The sequence below is a fragment of the Vanessa atalanta genome, chromosome 11, assembly GCF_905147765.1.
Source record: "Vanessa atalanta chromosome 11, ilVanAtal1.2, whole genome shotgun sequence".
In the NCBI taxonomy this organism is placed as follows: domain Eukaryota; kingdom Metazoa; phylum Arthropoda; class Insecta; order Lepidoptera; family Nymphalidae; genus Vanessa; species Vanessa atalanta.
In genome coordinates this window covers 5,108,740-5,125,212 of record NC_061881.1, presented here as the reverse complement: position 1 = coordinate 5,125,212, position 16,473 = coordinate 5,108,740, and the positions used below count along the sequence as shown (strand labels likewise).

Below are 16,473 nucleotides of genomic sequence, written 5' to 3'. Positions count from 1 at the left end.
AGATACTTATATTTCATTTCGTAATAATATATTTTATAAAATAAAAAAACATTAAATACTCTTATCTTATAGATTGATTGCAATCGAATTTCGAATCTATAACATTCGTTAAGGCGCTCTTCGGGACGATCTATATTATAATTTATGACTGTATAATATAATTTATAAACAATTTAAGATTAAACTTTGGACCATACAATTTAATAGCAAAATCCACATGATTTTTTCGATAAAGAAATATATTGGTGCTTCAAAACGATGATTTTGTAATTTGTTATTCAATTATTATTAATGTAAATAAATATTTTTTCTTTTGTATATCAACTATTATGTAAAGAATTATACTTGTCTTGAACATATACTTGTAGTTTTACTTAATCCCTATATGTAACTGTATCTTATGTAAAAATATTTATTGCTATAAAAACATTAATCAGTCTTACAAAACAAATAACTACCAATGCAAGTTGAGATTCAAATTGTCATCGTCCATCATATACTGCAAAATATGCTCCATTGCCTCAGGATTGTCTTCTGGGACCTATTAGATGAAAATTATTGAACATAAATATAGAGAGTTTATAATTATCTTATGATTGAGGCCGTCATATATATTCGTTTGGTACATAATAATAAGTATAGACTGATGAAACAAAATAAGAATCCGGTGTACTGTCTATCGTAAATGTTAGATAAAATCAGTTTCAAGTAGATAACAGTAATATTTTGTTCTTAAAATATACTAGACAAAATCATAACAAGTAAATAATACGATGGTAGATATAAACACATACCTACGAAAACCTAATAAAAGTTTTGGTAGCTCTAAAAATAAATAAGGCGTAAGTAATAAATAAATAATTATTATATACCATAAAATTTAGAAGCAATATTCATACCTAAATATTTCGGTTTCAACTTATTAATTTTCTTTTACTAAAACGTTAAATTTTCAAATTATGCACTCACCCAATGTCCTGAGCCGAAAACTGCCCAAAAACTGAGCTGTTTTGCGACTTTGAAAAACCCATTTCTATTTCCTCGAATAGGTACACGTTTAGCATTCATGAATTCTTGAGCGCCGTGCCACCTAAGCGCGTGCACCCAATTTGTAGCACCTAAACAAAAAAATATATAAAAACTGCTATCATTATACTAGTTCCATATTGTTTAATTATAACTGTATAATTTTCACTATTGAGTTCTTGTTTAGTTATTATTTACACTATGTACTGATTATTACTACAGAGCCCTCCGGCATAGGCTCTATTAGAGTAATCAAAGACAATGCGATTTAGACATAAACTATTTATATATAAAATGATTAATTTTTGCTAATATGATAAATTCTTACCAAAAATTTCTTGTAAAGACCTATTAAAATTAGCTTTAAGATATTTTTATAATAAGAAGATCATTTATAGGTATATTTATAGGTAGGTACTGCTTAGACACCGATAAGTTTCAAATTTGTATTAATATTAATAAATAATCAATTTATTTATTTAGTAGGAATTGATCGTAATAAACATCGCTATACATGCAAATATTCGAAATTAAATCACAACCATATCATATCCAGGTTCTTGGTCCTTTATTATTTAAGATGTACGCCTGCATAGTACAAATAGTCAGAAACAAAATATTATATACCTATCTTTTGAATATTAATTAACATTAATAAATATTTTTTTAAGATTAAATTATTTTTTTCATCACTAAAAAGATCTTTATTATTGAGGAAACTATGTTCAGATACTTAATACATTAATAAATATTATTATCCTATGTATATTTTTATTCTTATATAAATATACCCAAAGAAGTGGTTTCTCTCCTCTTACGTGGAACATAAAAGGTCATTTGACTCAATGATTCAACCACACGAAATGGCCCGGTTTCCACTGTCGTAAACATAATTACACGCAAGAAATGAATGTAACAAAGTTTAATATTTTTGACGTACCTAATTGTATTTTCCATGCCGTAAATAAATCCTAGAAGTATTATTTTTCCTTATATTTCAAGCGTATACATCAAAACAAAATGAAAAATAAGGTAACAATTTGCGATGAAAAAATCAGGACTATGCATGCAATGCAGAGTAATTGACTAAATATAGTCATAAGAATACATGGATCTAATGTAAAAATATAAAGTAATTAAAATAGGGGTTTATCACTGCTGCACATGCATCCAGTATTATGGATACTTACCAGCGAGTGGAGTAACAACGTCCAAATTTCCATTATATACAGCGATTTTGAGACTTGTATGATTCAGGAGTGTTTCTACTGAAAAATAAGTATCAATTAATTTTATTATTATTATGATCTACAGGGATGAATTATGCATTAGTCAGTGCAGCCAACTGCCTAGATTCCCCGCAGCGATTACGAGCCTAGAGGCAGGCTTAAATTGGGGAATAAGGATTTAAAATTAACTTTCAATGAAATTACTGAGGAAAATTGTTTTTCATGGATAATAAATGTGTGATATATACATATAATTTTTTTTAATACTACGCACAGTTTTGAAAATGTCTTTATGTCAATATTAAATTTTTTTTTTAAATATATTTAATCAAATAATCCTAAATTTATTTTAAACTAAAATATAGTCAATAATTATATAAAAAATATAACTTACAAAATTTAGTAGACGGAACCAAGAAACTATCATTCAAACTTTGGAAAACATCATCCGAAATATAATTCCAGTCGAAAGTCTGATTAACTTCCAACAACGTTGGTTTTACATATTTGTTAACTTTCGTTACCAACTCGTCTAACGCTCTGTACGGGCTCGGTTGGTTGATGTTATTGAAGTTAATCTCCATCCCAGCTTCAACATTCAAAATGTTAAACATCAGGGCATCCAGTTTTCCAGCGGTAATGTATTCTCGTTTCTCTATTAAGTAACTCATTTTTTTCGCAATTTTCATTGTTTTTGCATATGTGTGAAGATCGATAACGCCCTTAAATTTAAAATATTAAACAGTATTTTAATTATTGTGACGTATATACATAAAACGAAATTGATCAAATTATATTTATATTCCGTGTATCTAGTGTAGTCACAATGACTTTCGTGCGTAATATTAATGGTGCTTTTGTAAACAGTTTTAATGTAAACGACATAAGTCGTATGCTAATTCAATGTATTTATAAAGTAAAAACAAGGATTTTTTGTGTTACTAATATTATGAATTATTATTTAAAAAAAAAAACAGTTTTGTAAAGATACTCCGTCATTTGTTATCAAAAAAATATTCGCTGATTTTTTTTCCAAGTAGGTACAATAACTGCTAGTATATTTTAAATTTTAATGATGATTATTCCAAACCACAACCAAACCACAATCTCAAAAACTTCACAAAAGATTTTTCATAATTTTACAAAGATGTGCTTAAGCATAATTGCAATTTTTATTCCCTTTTTCTTATAGACCCATAAGGTTTAGACGAATTCGACACGATCAAGAGACAAAAGACGCATTACTAAAGGCTTTCTGAGGTAGGGAAATGGACCGCTACCTATTTATATATCTACATATAAATATATACACTTGATTGCTATGGAAAATTTGTGACAGGAATACCCAACGTTTTTTTATTTATCCAACACGTGATTTATACCCATGGTCTCGGAATTTGGAGCCTTGCATGCTCGACTACGAGGATAATAAGGCCAGATATAAAAATATCCATAGTAAAAACAAAATTAATGACAAAAAACAACATAATTTCTACTAATAACATCAAAAGAATCAAGTAACATATTCGTTTAAGCCTTTTTAAATTAGATATAGTATTTTTCAATATATGCATATTACTATCTTCAAGCTTTATTAAGGTTGAGTGTCGGAATTTAGAACCGTCAGATGTGCTAAATTCAATACATTATGTACGTATATGTTGTACTGACCATATTATATAAAAACTCTGGTTGTACTAAGGAACTATGTTTTGGGTCGACCCATCCACTTCCAATTCCAATGCCTTTAAAGTTCATTTTCAAACGTTTATTTTTTATTGCCTGAAATAAAAAAAGTTTTTAGTAATATACTGAAAAAAGTATACTAAAAGACTAAAATTTGCTAAATTTAGTTTTTTTTTAATTCTCTCGAAAATATTATGACAATCTGAAAAATATTTGCTTCATCGAAGAAAAACTCTTAACCTCCAAGTTTAAATGAAGAATTCTTAATAGAGTATGAAATGAACGTATTACTTACCGTCTGTAAATAATAACCCAATCTTGGACATAATTTACCTCCATAACTCTGACCAAATAGATACGTCGGTGTCTTGCGAAACTCTTTATGTTTTTTAAAAAAATCTTTTATAACTCGTAAGAGATCTTTCGCTGAAATTTGAAACGATAGTTATTAAAATTATAGTTATTTATTTAAAAATTCTCGTATTTTTACTTAAAAGTCATAAAAATGTCACATTCCCAACTCTGATAGCCAAAATTCTCACGTATTTAATTTCTATACAATAGTAATATTTCGATTGTACATTTTTACAATGGTTTCTGTCTACCTTGAGGCGACTAAATAACAAGTCAAAACATTTGATATGCAAACAATACATCATAATTATGCAATTAAGTGCATGATAATTTTACTGATGTATTTAATTGTACCTCATATTAAAATTATGTTACGTTAAGTATACATAAAGAATATATTCGTTACTTTGTTGTACTAGACATAGTATTAATACAATATATTGTATTTACTAATAATATAAACGCGAAAGTAACTCTTTCTGTCTGTTTTTTATCTCATCACGACTAAACGTGGAATTTAACTTAAGCTGTATCTTATATACGTACCCTGGATCTTAGATAGGAAGTTTAATCATTACCGAATTGAGAAAAATATGAGATCTAAATAGGTATATGAAAAATAAACTAGACGCAGACAAAGTCAAAGGTACAATTAGTAACTAATAAATAATTAAACTAAATATAGTGTCTAATAAATAGCCAATTATACCAAGAAAAAATTATAAGAAAAATAAATAAAAGAAAATACTAACCGGCATCCTTATCTGTTTTTACAAGTAACGATTTATTCAACGCATAACTAAACCCAGTACCGACTGGATGATCTATTAGCAATAAGTTTCTTCCATTTACCTTAAAAAGAAAATTGTTTAATATAATACGAACAAAACAAACTATGAAATACTAACAGTATACTTCTAAAGATATTTTCAACGGACAAGTAAACTTACCTACCCATGTATGGTTTCGAGGCCTCATATCCATAGTTAGCGGTCCAATTTCAGCGAAATTAGCTATTCCAGTAGCCGCAAGCCCTGGTCCGCCCTGAATCCATATAATAAGTGGTTTTTGGTAAGCCTCAACTATGCTACCATCGGCGTAATAAAACCAATAAAAAAGATGCGCACCAGGACGAACTTCAACATATTTATGAATACTTTTCCAAGATTTATTTCGGAGAGCTTCTAAGTACGGATTTTGTCCTAAAAAGACTTATGTAGGTAATGTTACACTATTATTACAAGTAAAATAATATTATGAAAAAAAAAACACAAATATTTGACATGCGAAAATACTGGCTCTAATTAACGATTTAAATTAAACCTACACTTATGTCGAAACTGCAAAACTTACCTTCACATTTCATTTGTTTCAAAGAAAACAACAACGTGAAAAAATAAATAGAAAATAAATTCATTTTAAATAAGATTAAATTCACTTCGCACTAATGTCTAATGGCACAATAACCGAATTCACATGTGTGCTTTGGAGTCGCTCCAAATCATTTAACCGCACGTCTAGTAAAACACCATACGCTGATGTCATCACATATTTAATTAAATGTGTAAATTAGATAAACGAACAAAAAATATGTCCATATATCCAGAAGCTCATTAAACTAATGTTTGTCACGCGCTACCTATTACAGGATAAGTACCTACGTAGGTGGATATCCCATTCAGAATAATTCACTTCACTTGTCAACATGTGCAGTACGTTCCAATTGTATTGTCGTCTTTTATATTTTTATTTTTATTTTAAAGACATGAGGAGACACCACAATGTAAAGAGTTACAGATTAAAGCGCGACGTTTCAATAGTAAACATCAACTACCAAGGCTATGGAATCTAGGTGGAGCACGAATGAATGACGACACAAAAGAAACAAAAGGTCTTTACACCTTTCACATAATCTTATATTAAGCTCAACATATAAATAAAATAGGTTTAATTTAAAAATAATATATTTGATTACAGTAACAAATCGATAAAAGATCTTATTATTCCACCGTCAGCGTTCCTCGGTCTGTGTGACTTATAAGTATTCATATAGGATTGCGTACTCGTTCGTATATGACTATGATTTACGATGTTTGATTTTTTATGTGTCGTTGACTCTGAATAATGCCTCGTGGGCTTAACTTGGGGTAATCCCACTACATGACCGATCGGAGCCCCAACCAAACCAGGTCGATACGTCACGTGCGGCTCATGCCCATCTTCATGAACCGGCTTTACGTAATCTGCAAAAAATATAATAGTTTGATATTGCAGCGGAAGTTTTAACATTTTTCGCATTTAAGTATACTTGTTTATATAATATGAACCTTTTTAATTAACTTAAGTTTTTAAAAAATAAACTTTTCGTCAGTAAAATAATTCTTTTACCATTGCAATATTTATTTATAAAATAGTTTGTTACGTTATATTTTATATAAATATCTAGACAACTTCCAAAGACAATAGATTGTTATTTAATGTGTTATTACAAATTCAAAGGCAACTACTATAGACCCAGATATACCTTGAAAGTTTCAGTTCCGGAATTATAAATACACTATGACCAGGTCAGAGAATATTAATATATCCGGACACCTGTAGTTAGTTTTACTAATGTCAATTATACAAAAACCTGTGGGTTCCAAGGGTTTTGGCTGCCTATATGGGTTGTGTCCAAAATATCCTCCAGCTGGCGGACGGGTAGGTCTTTGGGAAGGTATCATAGGTCTAATAACACCATGATTAAAACCAAACAGCTGTTGATTAAACAGGTGTTGTGAACTGTGCAAACGATTGCTTTTGTGTCCTTGCCTTCTTAATGAATGTGGCGTGACTGTACAAATAAAATAATAACGTATTAGTAAGTTATTCTCACAGATATTGATATATATCACTCAAATAAAGTGCTTTAATAACTCTAACTTAAGAGCTGGATTTACAATGGCTCTAAATAAATATTACTATATTATAAAAATAAACATGCTTCCGTATTAACATTTAATTGAAATTGTGTTTTTTTTTAAGGACCATAAAGGATGTTTAGATTTTTTGCACGTTATTTTTACTTGAAATAATAACGTCATAGCATTATTTTACAGTCTTTTACAATTTAAAGTTAAGACGACTTAATTAAATATTCTGACTCGTAATATTGCGAAATACATTAATAAAATATATTACGATAAACTAGTAGATGAAGTACCTATATTTGTATGGAGACGAAAGCACAATAGTTGGTTTACGATAACTTTTAAAAAATCTTATATCGAAAATAATAACCATGTATAGAAATTATATAATTATGTGTGTAAAAAATCGTGTAAAAATTTAATTTTAATGCCATAATTCTCATTGTATTGTTTGGGGTGTTTCGTAATTAAAGCAGAGTATTGCTGGCTCTTCTCGATAGAATCCATATTCGAAAACAGTGATAGGTCTACCGTTAATTTAATCTTGTAATTTTGGTATGTTTAAATTCAACACTTTTATTTGAAACTCCGTTACCCATTTTATGTCGTTAATGAAATAAATAATAATCATTCCAACTTTACATGAAGCGAACAAACCTAAACACATATAATATTTCCTTTATATAATTAAAACAACTCATTAAAAATTATCATATAAAATTACAACACGAAACAAATTCAAGAATTGTGATAGACAATTAAAATTTAAAAGAATATCTTGATATTAAAAGGTACAAAAAAAAACCTACAAAAAATTAAATAATAAGTGTTGTAAAATTACATAATTATTAAAAAAAAATCTATCCAAAAAAAATTAAAAATACCTGAACTAAGATCGTTTTCATCATAATCTTCGATTTCACCACAATCAGCGGGGTCATCTTCTTGCGGTTTTTCCTGAAGACCGCTAGGCGCATCATACAAGTTGTCAGGCTTTAACAAATTATAAAATTCGCCGAAGGTTCGCGGGTTACTGTTATCATAGCGAGCAACCCTTTTATGAGGAGCGATTTTATTCGTTGGACACAATGGATTCACTGTTACTGCTTTCGTTTGTAAAGCAAAACTTATAACCTGAACAAAAATTGGAAATCAATCAATTTTCACTGGAAAACATACTATATATTTATTCAAAAAGTATTCCACTTACAAAAATCAGACCGGTTATTAAATAATACGAAGATTTTAACATTTTTCTTTTATATCTATAACAACTACACTAACAACGACGTTTGTTTAATACGAATGTCCTGTTGTTATCTGAACGTAAAGTTATAAGGTATCTGTTGCTAAAGCTCGAGGTCTCCCACGCGCCCGAAATGAATGTGTAAATCCTTGGGCAATGACCGCTTATACGACAAATGACCAAATGAAACTAAACTGACCTAAACAGAAAACTTCCAATTAATGAATGATTATTGATGGAAAATTAACACTTAATATCATCCATAATTAGCCTGGAAGGGACACAATGTGTTAATTTCGTTCTGGCTTGTTTTAAAAAGAAATTAAAATTAAAATACAGATATCATGCATAGTAATGCTATGTACATATAAGCGTTTTCTTTTACCCCCAAAAATAATTTAATTTTAAATATAATTACTATGCATTGATCGAAGCTACAAAAAGTTTCCATATAAAATTTAATATTAAGCAATTGTATCCTTAATATACATTTAATCCGCTAAAAAGGTTTGTTTTCGTAATATATCTTTAAAATTAAAATAACGTGGGACGTAAATTTGGTGGTACGAAGCATCCTAAAATAAATGTTAAAAGAGTATTACCTAATATTCATATTATTTGGAGAAGATTGCATAATTTACGTTTGTCTAATTCAAGTTATAATAGCGTATAGTCTGTCTAAGTTCAATTTAATTTATATGCTTTACTTTGAGTCCAAGATCCCAAAGCCCCTAGACCTACGTAATTTTAGCAAAGCTGATATTTTGAGCATTTCTAGTCTACTATGTAGTAACTAACTACTTGTTTTTTTAAGAATATTATCAAACTTGATATTTATTATTGCCAGACCATTTCTGTGGGCCATTACTTCCGCCAGACGTATTTCCATGTATTCGACGATGTACCCAATTTCATAAGTGTATATAATTTATTACCCTAAACTATAAACTATTCCTACATATAAATAGGTACCATAAACAATTTAAACCATTCTTGACATCGCCAATGCGCCATCAACCTTGAAATTGTGCCATGAAGGCAGTAAAACTACAGGCACAACGCCTGTAGTTTTACTGCCTTCAAACCGGAACACAACAATACCAAGTATTACTGCTTTTCTTTTTTGTGCATTATAACTAGGAACTACACCCTTTTTTTCACATCTTTATATATTCGTACTGCATAATAAGATTTAACTAAAAAACAAATCATTTTTTAAACAATTTATTAACGGAGAAGGTTAAAAATATTTGCGGAATTATATTTTACGAACGATACGTAGCCCCAGGTATTAAATTTGTAAAGTCGGAAACTTGGTGTTCTAAGTTTATCAATATATTCAAAATATTTCCTTTGAGAAACAGCATATCGAAATATTGAAATGAGTTATTCTCGTTATATTCACAGCTTCTTGTGAAATTATATGATAATATATGTATATCTGCAAGCGAACCATTTCCTTTATCTACACAACAGGATGACTCAACTTTTACCAGTAATGAAAAACTAATACTATTGACGTTTTATTATATACCTATGTATGGTCTCTATCGCAGTTTTACAAATAACTTTAAATAAATTTGTTAGCATTTAGCAAAAACTTTTAATACATATTAGTGGTCATACTATTGCCACCAAAGACTTGCTTTTTCACACTTTATAATACGCCTAATTAGCTATTACCACATATCGCTTATTGGATTATTATTTATTATTTTTATAAATTGTTTGGCGTTTTAATTTACAAGTTGACAGTCTTAATTAAATATCCTACATTGTAGTCACCAACTGCGAGACTGGTATACAAAGTCAAGGTCGCTCAACATGCTATAGAATAGAATATGCTCGGAGTATTTGTGAAGGCTAAAATCTGAATTGAGATTTTTCGGAAAAGAACCGGAGTTACAGTAATGCCTAGTCATGTATGTGAAAGAACTAACGGCAGTTGGAGCAGACAAATCGAGACGGCAGAGCAAGAGCAGTGTAAAGTTCTCAAACCTAGCTAAGGGGAACGATGACCTGAAGAATAATGTTTGTGGACACCATCTTCTTCCACAGAATGTGAACGGAGATTTGGTGCACCATGTCATGTTAAAGGTAATGATGATGATGAATTTTTGCATTGTCAAACTACTCGAGTTTCAATTGTCTGGAAGAGATGGCTAATTAGCCATAAGTCCGCCCATTGTACAACACTCGTAATCAACATTTATTTTACGTTTTTTTTTTTTTTTGCTAATTTTGTTTTTCTTTTTTTCTGTGTGTTTCGTGTTGTTTGTGGTATACAATAAAGTAAATTTCAATTCAATATTTTATGTTAAATTTCAAATTCATTTACTCTGTAAGAAATATTTATCAACCCGTACATCGCTAATGCGCCTGGCTCATTCGCTCTTAAAACACAACAATGCTGAATATTGCTGTATGGCGGTAAAATATATATCTGTCGGACGTCCTATATATATCTGTTGTTATACGATGACGTCCTATGAAAATATTTTTGAAATATAGCCATGAAATGAAAATGTGCACAGTCTAAGTAAATCTGATTTTAACAATACTTTTTCTTTAATATAGTTTTAATGAAATTATTTTGTTAGTCTAGTTAGATCAAAACATTTTTTTATGAATTAATAGTCATTTTATAATTATGGAACTAAAATAGGTAGAAACTGTTATTCACAAATATTGTTTTGGACTAGAGAGAGTCTATAACATAAAATCTCTTGCATGAAACGATTTTATATATCATCGGTCGTTCGTCATGGCTGCCATAATTCCGAAGAGTACTTCCTGACCATGTTCAGGGTACACCACCAGGAATTGAATCCTCGCCCACAAATATTGACTCAATGTGTAATGGATACTTTATAGCCATATGTCAAATACAATTGCTAGACTGCAAGTGGCAAATGTCTAATGTCAAATTGTCAATTGAACACGGTTAAGTTGACTGTTGAACAATTTCCACAAAAAAATCAATTGAATATTTTTTGAATGTGCGAAAAGTGAAATGTTAATGAAAAATACCCTAGATTATAATAAATAATTTATGTTAAAATGGCGAAAAGCCAAAGCAAAGTCTACCTTGGTTACGAAGAAGAAATAATCAATGAAAGGAATAAATTGCAGTTAAACTATACAATTAATAAAATTGGTGGACTGCCTGTACGGATACTTTTTTGTTTAAATTAAATAATAAACAATAATATTACTAATACTTTAAAAAAAATTAACTAGTTATTTAATATATATAAAGTAAATTAATATTATATATTAAGGAAATAGATATTGTAAACGAGTTTTATGTAATAAATTTAATATTGTGTCAGATAATTGAAAAGCCTTTATTTTTCAGAATTGGCCCCCGTTAGAAAACATTCAGTTTTCTACTAAATGTCCACTGTGCAATTTACACAGACTTTTGGTAGTTCAATGCTATGCCCCCTTAGATGACTCTGTTTATCATCGTACATTATATGTATTTGCCTGTATAAATCCTTCCTGTTGGGTTCAGTCTGAAAGGTAACTCATTAAAAGAAAAACAGAATGTTTTTTTTTAAATCAAATTTACAAAGTAACGTGTCAGATATGGTACCATTTATTTGAAATGTTTTAATTTAGTGTCTGTTAATAAATTTTGTGCAAGTTGACTTTTAATTTACTAAATTTATATTTTATTTATTTTACGAAAAGTACAATCATTAAATTTTTTATTAATTTTTTTAGTTGGACATGTGTACGAAGTCAGATGCAAGATGCACCGAGTAAGACTAGTTCAGTTGTAGTTATGCCAAATGCAGAAACAAACTTGAGCTGGTGCAGGGGCTCAGATGATTGGGAGGAAAATGACAATGGTGATTCGTCAAATGGAAATGTTATGAATATTGATAATAATGGCATGCAAAGGTGAAACAACACATATTATTTATATTTTAAAAAGGAATCTGTTTGCTTTATAAAAATTAAAACAAATTAAATTGTAAAAAAAATCCAAATTTTGCTGAAATTATATATTTATAAATATTCTTGTTTATAGTGTGAATCCTACAAGGAAACAATAAGTGATTTAAAGAGTTATTTTTTAATATATATCTTTATTGTCGACTAGCCATGTACCTGATAGGATATCCCATCGCAAGACACTGCAACATTGATCTCATACATATAATCTTCTGATTAACACGGATTTCTGTACTACTAACTTTCAAAAATGATAAACTTCCATACAAAATTTCATCCTAAGTTTCAAAATCTTAATCTATTTTTATATGCTTTTAAATATTTAAACCCCCTAGGAGACAATTTTTTGAAATTCTTTCTCAGTCCTGCAATATATGCAATCTATTAGGAATACCTAAAAATTTCATTCGAGTAGACTCTTTAGTTTAGGTTGTGCATTCTATGTTAGTCAGTCATTTTAAAATTATAGTAATGTAGAAAGACATTGATCTATAAATTTATATTAAGTGTTCACCTCCACCATAGATATTGGAATGACCATAATTATCTAAATCACATGTGATTTGACCTACTGCTCAAACTAGGACTCAATAATACAAAGTATGTTTAGCAGGAGAATAAATTATTATTAAATTATACTTCTATCCAGACAGACTTACACCAAGTTCTACCACCACATATATTTATAAATATTCTTTATACACAAATGAGCTATTAACTAGAGTCTATGCAAAAATTGATAACATTAATCTTATTCTTACTGGTACAGAAATTCTGATGAGGAAGATGAAAGCAATTCATTTGAATTGGAAACAGTTGAACAAGGTCTTGAAAATTTGCAAATTGATTCAAATAATGCTAATATGTCTCCAGTTCAAGGTAATTTTCAAAAAACATGGTATTTTTAATTTATAATAAAAAGTTATATATGAGCATATTTGGACTTCTTTTTTATAAATAATGTCGAGTTAAATTACTTTATGGGTAGTTTTACTTATTTCTTAAGTATTTTTTTTATTTTTAACTATATTTTGTAAATATATCATACTACTACAATATTAGGTGCTGTCGGTGAAGTGGCAGCCCCGGTTCCGGCTGCTGAGCTGGAAGAGGAAGATGAATCAGGTCTTGTTATTGCAGAAACACCTACTGTACCAATGAACAATATGGCATCTCTGTTTACCCAGGTTAGTTGAGATATTTAACACTAACTTCACTGTGGCTACTATTAAGACAAGAAAACAAATTTTGAAACACAACAATTTGAGTTTACCAAAAGCAACCAAATATACAGATTTTTCTAGTCTTACTAGATTTGATATTTGTCTCATTTTTATTAAAAACAGTTAACAATTACTTTCAAAAACTTTTTGACTTGGTCCAATATCTGAAGGTTAAATAATATTTTAGTTTGTTGACAAGAATTCTCTTGTAAGTCATCTTAATATATGTATATATATTTGAAATCAAATAAATCTTGATTTTAATATAACAGACGGCAGAACTACCATCAGATATTCGAAGTCGCCTTGTAAGTGGCCCACTGCAATTTGTTTCTAAATATATTTATGTAGAAGAAGAATGGAACAAGGCATCAAATGATGATGATAAAGTAACTGAATTGCTCAACAAATACAAACGTGACAACGGTAATAACCATTTAATGCAAATTTATAATATTAAAAAATTTACTGTAAGTTTTTAACTAAAATTATTATGAAAATTATAAACTGTTATTTAACTATGAGTATGTGTGGGTAAAATCTTACAACTTAAAACTAAACCAGTTCCATCGAACCAATTAAACTGAAATTTTGCATACTCTATTTCCAAGATACAAAATCTTGTTACACAATAGTATTGATTTAGTTTTAATAATAATAATTGTTGATTTTTTTATTACATTAAATAATTTAAAATATTAAATGAATCCATCCAGTAATCTTTTCTAATGCATTATGGGTATTGACACATGACATGAAAATTTATTTCTTATTAAATTAACAGAAATAGAAGTCGGCAGTGTAGCTGATCGTGTGGCTGGTGCACCAAGTGAAGATGAAGCATACGAAGACGCGACGCCTCTTCATGGTGACCGGCTGTTCCACGCCTTTCTTACACGTCTCCACGCACAGCCGGGACAGATTCTACGGTATGTATCTAATATTAAAAATCATTTTAATATTTACTTGGTCCATCTTTGATTACGAAAGCCAATTTCAGAGTAGTAGCCATCTTCGGGGGACATATATATTATAGTTGGGCAAAAACAAGAATTAGTCCATTGTACTAATGGCTGTATGTGCTTTACAACTTCCCAAAAAAATATAAAAATTACTTTAATATACATACTACTAGTATAACTGTAATTTGTAAATTTTAGAAAGTCATTTTAATTCAAGTTTATTTCCTAAATCTTCAATAAATTGCATCCGAAGTGAGTTGCTAATATACTAAATAGTTAAATAATGTTATATTTTCAGATACACCCGAGATGCACCGCCCCTTCTGGGAGCACCATTACCAATATCAGAAAATGCGTCGAATTCTCCATACAAACCAAGTATTTGTACGCGCTGCGGTTCAAGACTGATCTGCGAACTTCAACTCGTTCCTGGATTTGCAGATACATTATGCTTATTTCCAAACCATGTAACCCTGTCACACCTACACTTTCTATCTGTACTGATATTTACATGTTCCCAAAGTTGCTGGCAACAAAATGATAGATTAGTTGAAGAGATGGTCATATTACAACCAGAAGTCATTTAAATATTGCAACTGTTTCTCTCTAAGCCAAACCTTAGTATGAGCATGTTCTTTACAAGCATTTATGACATCTTAAATAATATTTTGAAGGATAGAGACTGCTACAATCATAGCCCTCCTTTGGCTTTGCCGTAGTTATAAATAAGACTTAAGAGTAATTATCTTATTTTATTATGATAATTATAATTATAAATAGCATTTATCTTTCAATAGTCTCTACAAATTATATTCAAATGTGTATCATAACTATGCACAATATTACGTAGTAAACATTTAACGTCCTCAAGTTAAGCCTTATATTATTAGTGTGTCCTGTAAATTAATCTTTTTTTTTATTTTGTTTCACTCTTGTTAATGTAATATTATATTGTTATTTTTTTACAAATTTCATCTGTGATTTTAATATCTTATTATATATTACTTTATTGTTGTATATAAATCATAGTTTGATCAGTCTTACATGGAAAGGCAGCACATATCTTGACTTAATTTTTTGCCTTTGATATCGACGTAACAATCGAAAGGTAGACGAAGACATGAATTTGCATTATTTGCCATATTTGTGCCAAAAATGGGACAATAGCCCAAAGGCACGAACACGCTACGCCAAGTGCAGTGCCACCATAAGAGTAAGGCGATGATCTTATAGCAAATATATTTACATGTTAAAAATATCGTGAAAGAAGGTTCGATATCCATTAAAAACTGGTGTAGTATAAATAAGTACCATGTATGTGATGTGAAACATTGTCTATGCATTTAATAATATTACATTTTGTCCATAGATCTTAGATTTAAAGAAATACATAATTATAATAGATATGCTATCTATTTATATTGAACAAACTTCAGCTTATTTTATGAAACAACATTATATTTTCTTGCATATTTAAATAATTAAATTTTTAATATATTGTGCAAAAATTGCTTAGAATTTTCTGATTACATGATACCATAATTTAAGCCGTTCCATTTAGAAATATAAATATTCATAATTAAAAACATGAAATACATCAATAAATGAATATTATTAGACCTAATATTTTTTTATCCCAATAATGCATAGTCATACTATTTACCCTTTACTGAAGTTACTGCAAATGACGTCACAGTAAATACTATCTTATATATTAATAGCGTAAGCCTATTTTTGTCCCTGTGGTTATAGGACTGCATATAAAAAATCGGTTATAGTCTCATTTTGAAGAGCTCCAGTCGTAGATGTTCAGAAAATTAAAGAGGATTCTTGATTGTAATTTACTAAATTGTTACGATTTAAAAATAATTAATT

At 29.3% G+C, this 16,473-nt stretch overlaps 3 protein-coding genes across 4 annotated transcripts; 1 reads left to right on the top strand and 2 right to left on the bottom strand.

Annotated features, from left to right (window-relative positions):
- Positions 1-30: 30 nt before the first annotated feature.
- LOC125067287 (retinoid-inducible serine carboxypeptidase-like) lies at positions 31-5,957 on the bottom strand. 2 transcript variants are annotated; one of them, XM_047675787.1, is made up of 9 exons: positions 5,649-5,957; positions 5,250-5,497; positions 5,048-5,147; positions 4,237-4,367; positions 3,927-4,037; positions 2,650-2,977; positions 2,217-2,294; positions 970-1,118; positions 31-541 (listed from the first exon to the last, which is right to left on the bottom strand). In XM_047675787.1, the coding sequence occupies exons 1-9, from the start codon at positions 5,710-5,712 to the stop codon at positions 455-457; spliced, it is 1,296 nt and encodes a 431-aa protein (XP_047531743.1). In that variant the 5' UTR covers positions 5,713-5,957; the 3' UTR covers positions 31-454. The 2 variants fall into 2 exon arrangements, with proteins under 2 accessions (XP_047531743.1, XP_047531744.1); XM_047675788.1 differs by having other exon boundaries at positions 5,250-5,506; positions 5,649-5,665.
- Positions 5,958-6,266: 309 nt separating this feature from the next.
- Positions 6,267-10,540, bottom strand: LOC125067521. The gene is made up of 4 exons (XM_047676180.1): positions 10,391-10,540; positions 8,089-8,338; positions 6,928-7,128; positions 6,267-6,538 (listed from the first exon to the last, which is right to left on the bottom strand). Exons 1-4 carry the CDS (start codon positions 10,538-10,540, stop codon positions 6,267-6,269), a joined length of 873 nt encoding a protein of 290 aa, XP_047532136.1.
- Positions 10,541-11,389: 849 nt separating this feature from the next.
- On the top strand, positions 11,390-16,146 carry LOC125067212 (programmed cell death protein 2-like). Its single transcript, XM_047675670.1, has 8 exons — positions 11,390-11,618; positions 11,809-11,975; positions 12,180-12,359; positions 13,183-13,292; positions 13,476-13,600; positions 13,909-14,062; positions 14,421-14,565; positions 14,897-16,146. The coding sequence occupies exons 1-8, from the start codon at positions 11,511-11,513 to the stop codon at positions 15,183-15,185; spliced, it is 1,278 nt and encodes a 425-aa protein (XP_047531626.1). The 5' UTR covers positions 11,390-11,510; the 3' UTR covers positions 15,186-16,146.
- The last annotated feature ends 327 nt before the right edge of the window (positions 16,147-16,473 follow it).

What these genes read in the sequence shown, in the direction of transcription:
- LOC125067287 (XM_047675787.1), bottom strand. Translation starts at nt 5,712, where the DNA reads ATGAATTTATTTTCTATTTATTTTTTCACGTTGTTGTTTTCTTTGAAA. An exon ending in TGGGTTATTATTTACAGACG is followed by an intron (nt 4,038 to 4,236) that starts GTAAGTAATACG and finishes TTTTTATTTCAG; the next exon opens with GCAATAAAAAATAAACGTTT. An exon ending in TTTTCGGCTCAGGACATTGG is followed by an intron (nt 542 to 969) that starts GTGAGTGCATAA and finishes TTCATCTAATAG; the next exon opens with GTCCCAGAAGACAATCCTGA.
- LOC125067521 (XM_047676180.1), bottom strand. Translation starts at nt 10,540, where the DNA reads ATGACATGGTGCACCAAATCTCCGTTCACATTCTGTGGAAGAAGATGG. An exon ending in TGAAAACGATCTTAGTTCAG is followed by an intron (nt 7,129 to 8,088) that starts GTATTTTTAATT and finishes TTATTTGTACAG; the next exon opens with TCACGCCACATTCATTAAGA. An exon ending in AAAACCCTTGGAACCCACAG is followed by an intron (nt 6,539 to 6,927) that starts GTTTTTGTATAA and finishes TATTTTTTGCAG; the next exon opens with ATTACGTAAAGCCGGTTCAT.
- LOC125067212 (XM_047675670.1), top strand. Translation starts at nt 11,511, where the DNA reads ATGGCGAAAAGCCAAAGCAAAGTCTACCTTGGTTACGAAGAAGAAATA. An exon ending in TAATATGTCTCCAGTTCAAG is followed by an intron (nt 13,293 to 13,475) that starts GTAATTTTCAAA and finishes CTACAATATTAG; the next exon opens with GTGCTGTCGGTGAAGTGGCA. An exon ending in TGGCATCTCTGTTTACCCAG is followed by an intron (nt 13,601 to 13,908) that starts GTTAGTTGAGAT and finishes TTAATATAACAG; the next exon opens with ACGGCAGAACTACCATCAGA.